Source organism: Hemicordylus capensis, chromosome 1, assembly GCF_027244095.1.
Source record: "Hemicordylus capensis ecotype Gifberg chromosome 1, rHemCap1.1.pri, whole genome shotgun sequence".
NCBI lineage: Eukaryota > Metazoa > Chordata > Lepidosauria > Squamata > Cordylidae > Hemicordylus > Hemicordylus capensis.
In genome coordinates, this window is record NC_069657.1 from 66,681,096 (window position 1) to 66,698,850 (window position 17,755).

General features: G+C 40.8%; 1 protein-coding gene across 2 annotated transcripts in view; it reads right to left on the reverse strand.

The window, feature by feature from the left end:
• The window catches only part of FMN1 (formin 1), a 180,254-nt gene extending 167,338 nt beyond the window's left edge, over positions 1-12,916 (reverse strand). For both annotated transcript variants that reach the window (XM_053285241.1, XM_053285240.1), the window contains exons 1-2: positions 11,225-12,916; positions 10,182-10,296 (exon numbers count right to left, since the gene is read on the reverse strand). In XM_053285241.1, coding sequence (XP_053141216.1) covers positions 10,182-10,296; positions 11,225-12,835 — 1,726 coding nt within the window. In that variant the 5' untranslated portion in view covers positions 12,836-12,916. The remainder of the gene's footprint in view (positions 1-10,181; positions 10,297-11,224) is intronic.
• Between the last annotated feature and the right edge of the window lie 4,839 nt (positions 12,917-17,755).

Genomic DNA, 17,755 nt, shown 5'->3' on the forward strand with positions numbered 1-17,755 from the left:
AAATAAAGGCTTTAAAGAGCAACAATAGTACCTTGAATTTAGCCCAGAGACTGCGCTTTTAGAACCAGTGCAGTGAGTCCCATTCAGCTGGTTCCAGACAACTAAGCTGCCAAATTCTAGACAAGCTACATTTCCAGTCTGTCTTCGTAGGCAGCACCACATACAGTGCATTAACTGTTGAATAAACTGCTTACCAGCACATGCAATACAGTAGCAAGTCTTTTTTTAAAAAATACAGAATACTTGCAAGCCAATGTCTGAACAAACCGAAACACAACAAGAAACCAAAAGCCACAACAAATCAAACAAAAAGTAGAGAGGTAATTGTTCGTAGTTGCATAGGCTGCAAATTATGCTGAATTTCTGTGTTTTTTGTAATGTGTGGGTTAAAACTTAATACAGGATGTTGAACAAATATTAAAAAAAATAAGTGTGTGTGTGTGTGTGTGTGTTACTGAATGGTAAGTTACATTATTCTTTTAAACCACAGGTCCTCATAATAAAACTACAGTGAACTGACACAATACAGGAAAAAATAATTATTTCTACAGACATCCACTTTGTCAAAAGAGATGCAAAATACTATAAATGTAGGACAATTATAGTGGACATTGTTGAGAGGCAATAACCCGAGTAACTATCTAGTTGATCTCCCTGTGCTAAAACTGGTGAATCTACATCTACAACTCATTTACTTTACAAATGGCATTAATAATTCACCTGCCACTCACATCGTTCTAGAGAAGCTGTAATGAAACTAAAACTGCAGGGTACCAACATCCGGATTTCTCAGTAAATACCTTGCTGACTCCTCCTTTACAGAAAAAAATTATTAAGTTGCCATGTCACATGGTACACTGAGTAATTATCCTGTTACAGCACCAACTGTTCAAGATTACAATATAGCAAATAATTACCACCCAGCTGGCAAACATTTAACAAGGTTAAATAGGCATGCCACTTAGATGTCTCACACTCAGGCTGCCCATTGCAAACAGGAGCAGTAGGAAAGAAATACTTGCTTAGAGCTGTACAATAGGGATGTGCATGAATTCTTTTGGTGCCTCGAATTTGAGGCGCTGAAATGATTAGAGTTCCCACAGCCGAAATGTTCCAGCAAGGGGGAAAGCAGTCACTCTAATGGGAGGGAAGCAGTCTTACTTGCTCCTCTGTTGTTGCTCCGCCACCCCAGCACGGTGCTGTCTCTATTAAGCAGCTGCAGGGTTTCTGTTCTTACGAGTCATGTCACGCATGGGCTTCCTGCTTGGAAACAGGAAGCTCCCTGTTCCCAGCATCCTGCAAGTATCATCATCATGTAAATGGCATCTGTGCATGCTCTATCTTAAGTGGTCAGTAGGGATGTGCACGAACCGGTTTGCAGGCCATGTTGGAGGCCTGTGAACTGGTTCGCTGGTCCAGAGGACCGACGGACCTTTGCCGGGGTGTGTGTGTTGCTTTAAGGGTGTGTGTGTGTGGGTGTACTTACCCCTCCCATCGCTTTCCCCCCCTCCGGCGCTCCAGTTTTAAGGAAAATCTTCGGGGCGGCAGCAGTCCTCCCTGCCACCCTGCCCCCTTGTTGTTTGCCAAATGCGGAAGTAACTCCTGTGCATGCGCCCGCCGCTGCTGCGCGCATCACACACATCACTGTTTTTGCTTAAAACTGGAGCGCCGGAGGGGGAAAAGCGGTGGGAGCGGTAAGTATAACCCACCCCACCCTTAAAGCAACACGTACACATCCCTAGTGGTCAGCAACACTGATGACCACTAAAGATGGTGTCTGTGCATGTGCAGATGCCATTTACATGACAGTGATGCCCACGGGAAGCTGGGAACAAGGAGCTTCATAGTTTGCAAATCATAGTTTGCTGGTTCAGATGTAATAGCAAACAACATTTGCACTATATAGGAAGTAGCTAATGGAATCTGAGTATGTGAGAGAAGGAAGTGCATGAGCCTGAGGCCAGTCATGCCATGCCAAACCATAGCCACTTCCACTCCTTTGCATAAAATTATTTTTGGCCCATAGAAGCCACTGAAACTAGCTCAAGAGACTTATAACCATCACACATAATAAGAAGAGAAGAAATGTCACCTACCAAGCACTTCTGAATTTCCCAGGTCAGCTGCAATGTTTGTTTCACTACAGCAGAAACAAATTTGTAAGATTAGAGTAGGAACAAAGGAAGCTGCCGTCTGCTGAGTCAGACCATTGGTCCATTTAGCTCAGTATTGTCTACGGTGACTGACAGTGACTCTCCAGGGCTTCAGGCAGAAATTGTTCACAGCCCTACTTGAAGATGCCTTCTGTACGCTAAGCAGATGCTCTACCACTGAGCTAGGGGCCAATCCCATTTTCTTGTTCATGGATGAACATGCTAGTGAAATAAATATAGTTTCTTTATACAACCCAGTGCTTATTGTCTTGAAATATAGTACTACGCCAATCATTTTATACAATTATTAGTACTGACCCTTTAGCAGTAACCTCTTCCCCTACCATCAGCCAATGGGTTTGCTCCCAAAAACGCCTGTTTATGGAGAGGGTGAGAGAAGGAGGAGTTGCTGCTTATGTGGCAGCAGTTTCTTTTTCTGCCCTCCCCATAGACCAATGGCAGCATCCTCCAGGCCCCACAATGACACAGGGCAGAGATGGTGCAAGTCTGTCATCTGACTAGTACTACCACTGCTACCATAATGTGGTCTCTTGGGCCTGGACCCAGCCTAGCTTGTTGGTGACACTGGCCCTGTTCCAGAATTGGACACTTTACAGTTAAAAACCTCCTGATTTCTGATCTAAAGTTACTAATGTTAAGTTTGTAGGTGTGGAATTAAAGAAAGATATGGGGAAAAGAATCAATAAGTGTGTGTGTATCATTGCCTCTAATATATTTTATACCATGTCAGCCTTCATTCTTCAAAGCCTCCAAGAAGACTACATTGTATTGGTACCTATGTGAGAGTAGACTTCCTTCAGTTACCCAGGCTCCAAGCCATATAGGATTCTGAAGGTAAACACCAGCATTTCAAACTGTGTTTGGAGATGGACCAAGACTCCGTGCATTTGTTCAAGCACCAGCAACCTATGTCCCCACTGGCCAGTCCCAGTCCAAGGTGGCTCTGGTATAGACAACATCACCCACAGAATACTGAATGGGTCTAATCTGGAGGTTATCAGCCTGGTCATCATGCTATCCTCTGTCTGAGACGGGCCACAGCCGGTGTGCCAACTCAACTGATGAAAGATATTCCATGTCACGGATGCCACTTGGACTTCTGGTGACAAAGCTGGATATATCAGCATCCTCACACTACAGACCTGATCCTTTAAAGGAGTGCAGTTTATCCAGAGCAGGTTGAACACCATTTCCTCAGGAAGGCCCCACCAACAGTACCTCCATTTTGTCAGAACAGATCCTCAAATTATTGGCCCTCATGCTGATTCAATCATTACTATTCTAGACTTTGATCGAGCACATTTACCTCTTCACCTGAATCAGATGTAAAAGTGAAATAAAGTTGAGTATCATCAGCACATTGATATCAACTCACTCCAGATCCCTGGTTGAAAACATAACATTTCCATGCTGATTTTAAAAAGCATGGAGACAGAGCTTGGGGCCAGTGAATCTTTGAGATCCCAAATAGCATAAATGCAAAACAGAGGACTGGCGGTTATTGTCTAAATGAGCAGAAGTGTTCGAGTAAATAATCCTTAGGCATTTATTGCCCAGTAAAAATGTCAGTTTATCAGAAATGAAACAGAATTAAAATCATTCTTGAAAAGCATGTATCTTTAAGTGCTGTATAAAATCTGCAAACAGGTTGTGGGATGACTCTTCAAAATCCTGCTCTAGGCGTGAACAAAAATTACATTAATGATTACAAACTCCAGGACTGTATTCAATTCATTTATCTCTCAATATAAAAGCAACTTCTTTAGTTAAATGTATTCTGGAATAACTGTTAGGCAACTCACAATACCGTTCAATCTATTTTTCTGGTACACAGAGTTTTATTCTCTATATTTCATTTAAGGCACTTGTGTTCTAATGAAGGGTTTCTTATTCACAACCTTGCTTCTCTTTTGCGCACACACTGAAACAAAAATAGTGTTTACTGCATCACAGTCTGTTGCCATAGAAATTGAGGTGCCATAGAGACGGCATTACTTTGCTGCAGAATGAAGTAACTTTAAAAGCCAGTGAAAGAGCAGAGCCTTATAAACACACAAGCATCAGAATTAACTAAGAAACACTAAGCAAAACCATGAAAGTAGCATGATTTTTGTCTGAGTACATCATGCCAAAAAATCTCAGCTAGCCAATGGCTCTTTCTCTCTTTTTTTAACCATTAGCGTTTTAATGGAAGATTTTGTAAATTTTTAGATTGTGAGCCCTCTGGGGACAGGGAAGCATATTTATTTATTATATGTTTTTCTGTGTAGAATGTTTTGAGAACTTTTGGTTGAAAAGGAGTATATAAATACTTGTAGTAGTAGCAGTAGTAAATTACAATTGCTTTTTTAGCAGGAAAGACATTCACTTCACAATAATACCTAGATGGGGCAGTATTTTAACAGACATAAGCTTTAAAACAGTATAAGGCTCTCCACACAAACAGCGTGGACAGCCTGAATGGGGTTTGTGGGGAGAGCGAGCTTGACCTGCTCTCCCTGCACACGAGCAGGAAGCCCTCCCTGGATCGGCCACCCAGACGATTGCCGGCTTCGTCATGGAGGCAGTTGTGGCCGTGGGATTTGGGGGCCTCCTGGCCCCTGGAAGTCCCAGAATGACCCACACGAGTCATTTTCAAGGGCTAGCAAAATTTGATAGCCCTTGGAAAGCAGGGACAAGCACTTAACTTACACCTAATGCAATAAATATCCAATAAATATCCAATAAATATCTGAGATGTTGGCAAAATCAAATATTGTATTGTGTACATAGAAAGAATTTATTGTATTGAATGAACATCAATTCTGACAAAGAACCACATTTTAATTTTTAATGTCATTGAAGAGATGCTGGAAGATAAAACATAAAAAGAAGACAGAACGTAAAAGTTTCTTAATGAAGGAAAGTTACTTCTTCTAGTACGTTCTATACCAGAAATGTCAGAGAGTTTGAAGAGCTTCCCCCGGAAGTTCCAGAATGCCTCATGCAAATGTGCAAGGAATTCTGGGGAGACGCCTGAGGCTGGGAGGCTTGTTGTAGCCTCCCAGTTGGGGGTCTCCTTGTGAGTTGCCGCGCTGCAGAGCTGTGCTGTAGCGTCTCACGATTAAGAAAACAGGGTTAGTGGAGTGCTTGCTCTGTTAACCTCATTTTAGGGGAGGGCTACTTTGGCCGCCATTGAATTACCAGGCTCGCCCGCAACCCCAGTGGTTCTCACGATTGGGGAAAACCGGGCTGGGGTCCCTTAGCCCGGTTTTCCGCCATTGTGAGAATAGCCTCCATGTTGTATTAACAGTGTGCTTAGCGCTTAGTTTTTCTGTACTCAGTGGCAGCCATTGATACCTCATCTGGACTGTTGTAATGCAAAAGCTTAAAGCCCCCCTATTCATAGCATGGTCCTGATCTGGATCAGCCCTCTCTCTCCTCAGGACCAAGCACCAGGACCAAGCACATAAGATGTAGTCTGGCCCTGATTCTACCAATGAGCAAGTGAAAAGAATAAATGTGTTAGATTTTAGTATTACTATGGCCAAGAGAAATACATTTATGCAGGAATGAGGCCCAAACCTCCTCTTTTTATTTTACAGATTTTTGTTTGGCATATGTATGGCTTACATATTATTGTACGGCTTACTCTCTATGTTGTGAGTCAAAAAAGGAGCTGTGTGGGGGTCAAAAGTTCACAGTGCCTTTTCTCTAGTTTGGTTTGGGAGGGAAAGAATTATGCTGGTTAAATTTGGGAGGGAAGAAAGGATTTGACTTGACGATATGTTTTTAAAATAATGGAAGAAACTTGAGTTTGTTTTGATTTTTTTGTTTTGAAAAATTTGGTGAGGGGGGAGAATAAAAAGAGGTTTGCCTGCAGCAGAGGGTTAGTGCAAGTTCCAATTGGAGTGGAAGCTGGAGTCTTGGAGAGCCAGGAGACAAGAACTGAGAAATCACTGGGAGAGTTGAGCTGAAACTTGCTGGAGAACTGAATGACATTCAGAGCAGCTAAAGGAACAGTCTGGAACTGAACCACCAGATCTGGATAGAAAGAGCAAGACCTGAGGCTGAGAAAGCCGGGCTCATTGTAGAAGCTGGACTGGGTCTCACGATCTATGAGACCCGGTTTGGGGAGGTGAGTGGGAAGGGAGCCCTGGGCGGCCGGATTAGCCACCCACACGATTGCCGCTCCGAGACAGAGCCGTCAGGGGCTGCAGAGTTCAGGGGCTGCGTGGCCCCCGGAAGCCCCAGTATGCCCTGCGTGAGCACACAGGGCATACTGGGGAGACCCCTGGAGCTGGGAGGCAGCTTTTCGCCTCCCCTCCGAGGGTCTACTCATGAGTAGGCATGGCACGAAGGCGCGCCACGGCTACTCACGATAATTAAAACCAGGTTTGCGGAGCGCTCACTCTGCAAACCTGGTTTTAAGGCAGGGGTTCTCGAGCGGGTTACCTGCTCTAGAACCACCGGGCTCGGCTGCAAGCCCGGTGGTTCTAATGATCGGCAAAATTCGGGCTAGGCTCTCCAAGCCCGATTTTTGCCGATCGTCTGAATAGCCCCACTGACTAGAGGTGATTATAGGAAGACTCCTGGTAATGACTCAGTTAGGGCACAGTATTAAGTGCAGGTTAGTTTGGATATGTTTTTCTTGTATTTTATTTGTTCCTTATGCTCATTTGGCAGCTGTTTTTTGGTACTAAAATTACCAAAAGAACTACTCTTTAGAATTGAACGGTTTTAGAGTAAAATCTCTTTTTTTTTTAATTTAACAAACCGTGGACTCTGTCCCCTCTCCCCCCGCCCCCCCACACACACTTAGAAGTCTTTCCACCCTACCTAGCTTTGAAGGAAACAGGTTTGGAAGCTGTTTTAGTAGATACAGCCAGAAAAAATACACAAGTCTATTTGGTGGCAGCAGTAAAGGCTGGTTGAGACTAGGCCATAACAACATTCTACAAACAAAATATCCCTGCCATATAACATGGTTTTTAAATGCAGATAGTGAAAGCAAGTATGATTCACTCTCTCTTAGCAACAGAAAGATCTTTTTGGCAAAACATGACATCTAATATAAATCCTAACACACCAAACCTGAAACCAAAGAAGAATACAGTGCAGGTTTTTTTCCCCAAAACACATGTGGCAAGATCAGAATTCCACATCATTGATCCCAACAGGAATAATGAAGAATTTTGTTCTTACAAGAACTTCTGGATGGGCTTCAAGGGCAAGAATACAGAATGAGACTAGATGCAAAAGCCTCTTGCATACTCTGCATGAATGTTAGACTTAAACCCTATACAGATGGTCGTACCCTTTACTTTACTCCTCTGAATATAGTACCTCTGTCCTACTTGGTCTAAGTTCCTATCTCTAAACTACTTAACTCCCATCTCTAGCAGTCATATGGGAGATTTGATATGGTTGGTTACAGCATTCTAACAATATTCCTCTGGTTCATTATGCAGCTTTTCACACTAGTATAATATGTAATTTAGAAGAACAAGCAATAAACGGCCTTAATGAAACACATAAAATAAGTCATGCACACACCCCAAAGAACAAATACAACATAAAACTAGGCAGCATAGTTGTGAAGGAATCAAGTCATGGCTGTTTGTCAACAGAGAAAAAATATCTTTCACACATACAAGGCTGGACTCTTGACCATTCCTTCTATAACTGGGAAACAAGGGGTAGTAGACCTGGCCTTGTCCCCCCTCCTGCACCTGCCCTGTAGCTTCCATCAGCTATTCCAGTCATCATGAGAGGTGGGTCTGGGCTGCTCATATTGTGATGGGAGCAGATGAAGAACACAGGAAAGGGACTGGATCTAACTGTGCATCCCCCACTGGCTGTTTTAGAGCTATCCTACCATTTCTCAATGAAATCTCGACTTCTATATCCTATGGGTTGGTCACATATCTTTTGAAGTCTATGAATATTCTGGAGTTCAGTGGACATGAATAAAGTGTGCATTCAGACTTGGACTCTGCAGTGCTTTTCTTCTGAGCAGCATAGGAATTATACAGTATTAAGGAACGAATATGGCTATGAAAATCAAGTACTGGGCCATATGACATGGCATTACATGCCATATATAAAGGCATTTCCAAAGGAGCTTCAGCCCCTTTCAACATCATTCAAAATAATATAATACACACTATTGTGAAATGAAATGCTAATAAAAATATTTGGTACAAAGATTCCTACAATTCAATTTCTTTCCCTTCCCAGTGATGTTTTTAATCATGTTTGAGGATTCTTTTAAGACACTCAGGCTATGCACACGAGGAGCCCTACCCTGGTTAGGGAAGCCAATCCTGGCACTGCCTTCTCCACAAGCCTAGGTTTTGTACCTGGGCTTTTACCTGGCCTAAAGGGTGCGGGCACTTCCTTTAAGTATTCTCAAACCTGGGCGCCTAGAGCTCCTAACTCCTAAGGGAATCCCCCAATGCACTGGGCTTGCCACACAGTGCATTGGGAGATTCCTGGAGGCCAGGACAAGTCTCAGCTTCCAGAGATCCACGCTGCTCTGTACATCATGGATTGTGTGGTGCACAGCAGTGTGCCAAAGTAAATGACAACCATGGTCCGGGGGGTGGGGGAGATAGGTGAAACTTTCCCCCCCCAACTCAGTCTTGAGTATAGCTTTACTTTTTTTGTATGCTTTTGATAGATATAGATATAGATACAGATACAGATATACGCTTTTGCCATATATATTGAAAAAAAATGCTTAGGTCTTCTGCATACATGACATTCTTCCTGCATTGAGATAATATCTGTGAGGGGGGAAAGATGCACATATTCATGTGTACATTACAGCATAGTGTTTGTTTTGCCAACACTGAGGGCAAATTTTGCCAACACATGTGGAACATAGTCCCCAAGATCTGGGAGAGAGACCCCTTTGCACTACTATAGATGGACTGGAAACAGCTACACTAGTTTATTGCTCATAATGGCTATAGATACACAAATGCAATCCAGGACTATAGCCATAAGGTAGGAGACAGGTTGTCCCCCAGGGGCACTCCCTGGAAAACATCACAAACACCCTTTCTGCAAAACACGCCCCCGCCCCTGGAATACAAAGTCAGGCTTCTCACGAGTCCTGTTCCAAAAGCATTACCCTGTGCTGCATGATTTAGGGGGAACTTTGTGAAACACAGAGCAAAGAGCTGCTGCTGGAAACAGAAGATTAAACCCTAATATGCATACAGAAGTACATAATATATATATAGCAGTCAATAAACTGAAAGGTTAGTATAATTTTGTGTGTTTTTTTAAAACTGAGTAATGAATACAGAGTTATGAAATATGCAACACAGTTAAAAGTTTAAAAAGTGATAAAAGTCATCCTTCGAGGGATAACTGAAGTATTTCTTGGTAATACTTTGTATGTTTTGGTAATTGCCCGTTTCTTGCAACTATTGCAAAGTTTTCAACCATTCACTAAGAAGAAACGGAACTGAACGAAGCAACTTTAGTGCCCTATTCATGTACTCCAAAGCAAGGAATAAATTACACAAATTATGCTTCATCTATATTCTGAGCGAGAGAGGGAGGCATTCTTAAATACAATTAGCAAATTGATTAGGAAGAACTGATATTCAAACTAACACTTAAACAATTAAGGAATATATTGCAGAAAATGTCTCTTATAGTTGATAATTGAGTTAATGCATTAATTTTGGTCTACCTCTACAGACGATAAACAGCCAAATCATTAATTTATTTAGCCTTTGGCCCCCAAATAGCAACACTATTTCATTCTCTTTTCAAATTTGTTTGAATGAGGTATTTAGCATGGGATAAGCATTACATTATAAAATGGAGCTGCATTATCTAAAAACAATTGCCTGTCACACAATTCTTGTCTAGCAACCTAATCACAGCATGAAGAATAATATATTAACTTTCCCCCTTTGATCATCATGTAACTATTGTGTAACACTTTGTGCTGGAATTGTAACATTGCTATTTCAGATTATTTATAGAAAGTTCACCATTCCGTATTACCTGCTTCAGTATACTTTAACCCTACTTTCTCTTCTTCATCTGCTTTGGGTGGTGGCCAGACGGTTTGGAGTCTTCCTGGAGTCTTGTCATCCTGTTCTGAGGAACTTATATCGGTCTGATAAAAATAAAACAAAAATTGATATTATTAAAAATGGGGGAGGGGCACATTATATTGTTATTCATGCATCTTTTTCTCCCCCACTCACACACACGTTTTTATTTTTAAATATATATTTATTTATTTATTAAACAGTTCTGGGAAAATTGAAAGCTTGCTTATTACTTTGTGTCATTTAAGTAGGTTCCTATTAAATATATGACTTTGTTTTATTTTTTGGATTTTTTTTCCTAATGGACCAACAGAGTGGCCTACAACTTTTATTTGTTTTTATAAGACAGTCCGATTGATCTGAAGTTCTAGAAGGTTCCAACAAACACACAGAGCTTAATTTGGCCATGATTCTAAGAGCTATCCACCAACGCTGAAAAGCACAGTGTTTATTCATGATGATGCCACATTTAAGTATTTTCTTAGCACATTTAATTATTTCAATTACTTTGATACTGAAGTGTTTATCAGCCAATATTGGTGATAGATGGTTCATTTACCTAGGAAACCTGGATTCAAATTCTATGTCAGGCACAGACTCACATGCCTGTAGCCATCTCTCAATTTCAGTTCCTATTTTTTTAAAACTGGGGTATAATAGTTTATTTCACAGTTTGTCGTGAGGGCAGATCACACGAATTATGTATACAACATTGCATATTAATATACTATGAAAATGACAGACAATTTCCACTGTATTTAATTGCATTTCATTACAATCAACTTCCTGATACACAGCATTCAACAATACAACTTAATAATGTGATGTTGATCACTGTGGAAAAAAAACTGAGAGTCAATGTCTCAGTCTGATAATGTCAAAGTTGGATCTTTCGGCATCACTTTTACCTTGGTTATTTTAGTTCTTATCTATCTACTTATCAAATTAATTTACACTCCAGACCTGGCATTAAGAGAGTAGCATTCAACCTACTGGTTTTGTGTCAGTTGTTCCATCACCAGATTTTGATCTTGATCTTTCAAATACTGCCTTCAATGATTCTTTTTCGTGCCTCATTTTGCGTTTTATTGCTTCCAACTCTGAAGGGTCAGCAGTTGTCTCCTTTTTGGGAGGACGTGTGAATAATGCTTTAAATGCATCCAATGCAGACTCAGCAGGACTTGGTTTTGCCTCTTCAGAGGGGCAAGAGGATTCATTTCTCACAGATTTGCTTTCTTTACCATCCTCACTACCTCCAGATTCACTTGTTACCTCACTAGGATCTTTATCCTCATTTTTAGGCCCTAAGAGTTGAGAGAGTTGTTCAAGAAAGGTGGGACCAGCTTTAGGCTCAGATGGTTTCCTTTTAGTCAACAGGTCAGGTGCAATATTGGTTTTCTTAACTGGCTGTTTTAATTTAAGCATAGCCAAGTCACTGTCTTTCTGCTTGATTTCAGTGACAGTTTCCCCCAGATCTGCAGACAGCCCTTTCTTCCGTACACGTAACCCACTAAAGAAGGAAGGAAGCTGAAAGGTCTTCTCACTTGAAGCTGGCTTTTGTAGGGATGTACTACTAGAATTACTTGCAAAAGATTGTTGCTCTTCTCCAGACTCCTGAGTATCTTCTTCTGTAGCAGGTAGGCTAATGCTTTGCTCATCTTTTAATATTGAATTTTCGCTATCTGATCCTATTTCCTGTAGTGTATTGTTCATTTCTGTTGCAGGCAATTTAGAACTTGGTAGAGGCTGCTCCATTTTATTGTCAATCACAGTGCCATCAGTTTCTCGATATATTTCTGTTCTCTCTTCTTCTTTATTCTGGTCATTATCCCCCAAAGACACAGAACTATTTAAAACAAATTTGTTTGTTAGATTTTCATCACTTTCTAGGTCTGTAGTCTCATTGTCTGACTCTGTGTCACTTGTTGTATGAATCAAAGTGCCCTGAACAAGAATGGTATCCTTGTCATCTTGTTTGCTGAATTCGGACAAAGGACAATATAGAGAATCTGAACTGGAAAGAGATGGCTTATTTTGTTCTGTTTCCTTTGGTTCAAAGTTAGCTGGGCTGCAAGCAACATTCTCGTGGTCATCTGGGACACTGGCACTGGCATCAAAGTCAATAAGTGTGCCATCGCTGACTTTGGAATCAACAGGAGTGTCAACATCAGCCTCATAGTCACCTGAGGCACTAGCAACAGTTTCAAAATCAGCTGGTACATAGCCGCCCACCCCTGAGAGAACTAGGGCATTGGCACCAGTCTCCATGGCAAATGTGTTGCCAGTACCAGGCTCTGGAATAGCTTGAGCATTGCTTGTACTTTCAGCTTGTGATATTTCTGGAAGTACTTCATCTAGTTCATCATTGCCATTGATATTGCTTCTCTCTTTCTGGTTGTCCACATCACTGTTTATATCATCATTGAAATTTCTAAAACCTTTAAGAACAGCTTGTTCTTGTGAAGCCCCTGGTTCCAATTTAGCTGTAAATCCAAAAAGTGTTCTCATAGATAATTTAGTGAAGAGAGTCTGGCCTGGTTCAGCCTCTGTTGCCCTCTCTTGATCTGAGAGCTCACTGGAGTCAGAAGGTTGATTTGCTTCCATGTTGAGCAAATTACAGTAGCGTTTATATTCCAGGAACAGATGCTACTTTATGTCTATGTAAGTACTCCCAGGCAACATTTTCATTCAGTCTATTAAGTTAAAACATCATAGAAGGAGGCAGTTTCCCTAGATCACACACACTGTCCTCCTTTCTTTCACTGCAGTGGTCTGAAACACAGATTTCTGCCAACGTTTACAACTTGCATACAGGAAAAATATGAAGATTCTGCATTTTGTTATACAGCTTAAAAATTTCTCAGTAGCGTCACCACTTATTCTTTACACAAAGACCTTTTTGTCAAGGCAAATCTGCTACAAACTAATCACAGTTGAAAACATGACCGATTGCTGCATTAATTCCTACTTTTCAGTCTGCTGTGCACAGCTTTTTACTTACTAGAAAATGCAGTTAACAAACAACAGTTTTTACTTGAACAGCTGGTACTTGCAGTTTGCTACTTCCTTATGACGGTCCGAGAGTTGTGAAAGGTTTTGTAGAAAACTCCTAAAAGTTTCTTTTAATCTTCTGTACTGTGGTCAAAAGCTGTTTTAAGAAAACCTGTCAAAGGGGGAAATACTAGAAAGATGGGAAATCCTGACAGAAGAGGAATGTTTCAAAATCTTCACCACAACTATGACTTCTTTAAACTTCTGAGAGTTCCAACTGCTGAAAAGCTCCGGTTAACTGAATGTAGTGCCCTTGAAGCTGAATAATAAAAAATTTACTCTTCCGCTTTGCTGCAGGTTTCATCTGGAATGCAGATTCCAGCCAGTGAACACCAACCAACAAGACTGGTTTCGTATTACTCTGTCTTAAACTCTGCACAGCTATTTCTATGGACCATGAACAGGTACTTAACAGACAATTCCACCACGCCCATGGATTAGAAACTATATGAGAGGGCAAAGGAAAGAGGCAGGCACAGCCCAGAAGTCAGTAATTAACTCTGCACATGAGAGGTGAAAACAAGAACGATCACTGTGTCTCTTCCCAAACAAAAATTCTTATACAGAGGAAGTAGATTCTTAACGTCATATACATTGTCATGACGACAGCTCTCCAACTGGACTGGGGAGAGCAATCTCTATACCTTTATAATTGATAACTTTTAATTTGTACTATTTTCAAAAAGAAAACCAAATGCACAAGGATACAACAAAGCTCCAAACATATATTGCTATGTATAAAATAACATTAATGCATCCCTGTGCAAATAAAATGAGAGTAGCTAATTTGAATGGTCCCCTAAATCCCATTCCTGATATATAACCTTACTTGATTTATAACATCTTAAACTGTCAAGGTATTGAGTCTATAATCCCCAAGTGTGGAAGCTTAGTTTTTTTGGTACTATTTGTGTGATTATGATTTGTTTGAATCCATGTAAGAGGTAACCATACACAATATGGGAACTCCTCCTGATGTCTTTCCCTCCCAAAAAGAATTTTATTTATTTATTTATTTATTTGATTTATATACCGCCCTTCCAAAATGGCTTAGGATGAATGTAGACAAAGAATGTAGACAAAGTGATCTGTATCCTGACAAAGTGATCTGTGATCTGGATCTTGATGTAGACAAAGTGTTCTGGATCCGGGCTGAGCAGAGAGGAAGGGGGTCTAATCTTGTTCATATGCTAATTACCCGATCGCAGATATGCAAAACCACAAGTCCTGAACGTGCAATTAACGAGGTCCTCCTGTACCGAGTGAGACCATTTGTCCACCTAGCTCAGTATTGTCTACACAGACTGGCAGCAGCTTCTCCAAGGTTGCAGGTAGGAGTGTCTCTCAGCCCAATCTTGGAGACATCAGGGAGGGGATCCAGATTTGGCTTATTTTAAGCCAAATTTTGGGTTACGGCCCATTTGACCCACGAGTATACCCCTTAGGTTCTGGCATGCTCTTCCCAGAGTGGCCCCAATTCTAAAGGAGATATACAATGCTCACACATGCAGTCTCCCATTCAAATGCAAACCAGGGCAGACCTTGCTTAGTAAAGGGGACAATCCATGCTTGCTACCACAAGACCAGCTCTCCTCACATGAGGGGATGTACCAGGGATGTACATACAAACATCTTTCAAAATGGAAATAAGGGTATTTGTCTATAGAAAACCCACATGGAATTGCTGGTCCCTATAAAATGATGCCTCCATATGAACCCAGCCCTTATTTAAGATGCAGAATTAGCTCACAGGTATCCTTTACCATTACGATAGATTTTACATTTTCAAAATTCACTACTGTATTGTGTGGTATAAAACTATCTTAAAGACATTCTGAAGAACATGGTAGCCCAAAAGTTAACAACTGAGTAAACTCTTGGTTCCCAAAACGTCTATTAACTTTGAACGTAAATCTTATTTTCTTCCTGGTATAACATTGCACACATGCCAAAAAAAAAAAAAAAAAAAAAGTTTGCGTGGTTGATCTGAGTCATGGTCAGTTCACCTTGACAGACATCAGACCATCCAAAATATAGAAAATTATAGTCTAATTATATCGTATGCTTTGATATTTAAAACAGTGTTCTGATGTTAGACTATCTGGGAAGAAGGCCATGAGATTCCATTCTTTTGTCTAACCAAGCAGGTCATAACCTTTTATCCATTCAACATTTTAATTCAAAATCTAATTACTAAAACTCACACAACACCTCATCCGGTTGAAGATGCAATTTTCACTACAATTTTTACAGCCTTATTATACATGGGAAATGAAATCATAATTGTGATTTCTAACTAGAAATGTTATTTAAATCCTTAAACATTTGTAATACTGTAAGGCTGTTTTAGGAATATATTATCTTATGGAATAGATCCTCCAAACAGAATTATCTGTAAATAACGATAGGTAATTGCGCCAAACTGGATGGGTTTTAGCATTTAAAATTTCCAGTTCTTTGATGCCTACAATTAAATTATATAACTAACATGTATCTATGGAGGGCAATCTAGTTGAAAAATCAATTGGGGCTTTGCCCTTGATATGGACTGTATTCATGGTGAAAAGCTTTCTATGTAGACAACATACAAAGGTGTGGTTGCAACCATACACCCGGAAGGAATTGTACACCAAACTGATGAAGTACATAATGGGCTAAGTGACTGAGCTTCCCAACAGGACTTCTCTGGTTAAAATCGCTCCTTTGCCATGAACTCACTAAGTGGCCTTGGGAAAGCCTCTCTTCTCGGGCTCAGCTGTAATAGCTATCTATCTATTTATCACATATTATAATAAATATTATCTATTTATCACAAGTAAGTAATATGGGGATAATACTTACAGGGTTGTTGTAAGGCTTCCATCAAGATAATGCATGTGAAGCACTTTGCATGCTCAAAAAGCATTACACAAATGCTATGTACTATTACTAAATCCTACTGGGACATAACATTTGAAACTACTTTAGACATCAAAGCTTAGTATGATAGAATTCTGCTTCAGTTAAATGTACCCTATATTCAGAAAGACTCAAGCAATTTAATGTTCAACTAAAATCGACCTTTTTATAATTTAAAACCACCCTGTCTTCAGTCACTATGGTGAACAAGTGCCAACATGAATTTTAACGTTATTGCCTGACGTTCAGACTTAGGTTTCACTACTGCAATGAGAAAAGAAAGTCTGTGGAGATGCACAAAGTTGTGGTGCTCTGGAGTGTCATTCAAATGTTAGTGGAAGACCTTCTCTGGGACACATACAAGATTATGCTACAATGTTGTGCAATTTGTTGTGCAACGTGACAACATTTTCCAGTAGTATATAAACTAATCTGAAACAGACATCCTTTTCTTTGTGCAACATCATTACACTAGCACTAGTCTGGATGTAGGCCATTGTAGGCCACTGGGCCTTCTCTGTGGCTGCCCTAGGGCTCTGGAATATGCTTCCTACTAAAATAAGAGCATTTCCTTCTCTGTTTGCTTTTAGGAAGAAACTCAAGACATACCTGTTTTCCCAGGCTTTTAATTGAAATTTTAATTTTAATATGTTTTTAATTATTGGGAATGTTTTTATCTGTTTTATGAATTTTAAAACTGTTTTATATTGCTTTTATATTATGTTTTAATGTGTACACTGCCTGGTAGAGATGTGCACAAACCTGTTTGGAGGCCCTTTTACGGGCCTCCAAACAGGTTCGAACACTGGCAGGTTCCAAGGTTCGCCAGTGGAGAGGGGGGGTGTCAGACTTTAAAGGCAGGGGAGGGTGCACTTACCCCTCCTCCCACTCCACCATCACCAGCGCTTGGTTCCTGTGCCAAGCGCTGGTGGTGGTGGGGGGGACGGTACTGCAAAAAGGGAAGGAAACCACTGAACAAACATCAAAAGCAGAGAAACATAATCATATTCATATACTGAAAGTTAAAAAAAGGTGAGTGGCAGAATGTTAAACAAAAAAAAGGGCCAGCTGGGAATAGGGAAGATATCTCAAGAAATTATTATCATAATCCACTTGGGACAAAAATTAGAGAAGAAGCCAATGTGTGGACAGAATTATCAAAAACAAAAGAATGAGAGGTAGGAATATTTGACAACTGAAAATACTAAATGATGAAACCTAATAAGGAAAAGAAAGTGGGATGTGCATGGACCGTTTGGCGTGGTTTGGTCCAAATGTGAACCAAATTCAGACCAAACAGCAGGTATTCAGACTGGTAGGGATGTGCGAACTGGCTCAACGTTCGAGCCAAACCCATGAGCCTGCTTTGGAGCAAGTTTGGGGGTTCTAAGTTAAAAAAATTATTTTTACAGACTCACCTCTGGGTCCAGGTTGGCGGCAGTGGCCACAGGAGGGTCTCTGCCATCTCCCCTAGACTGCCAGGTCTGGGTCGGTGGTGGCAGCTGTGAGGGGTCTCTCTGCCATCTCCCTCTTCCCCTGCCAGCCTTCTTCCCCTCTAAAAAAGGCTAAAGGCCA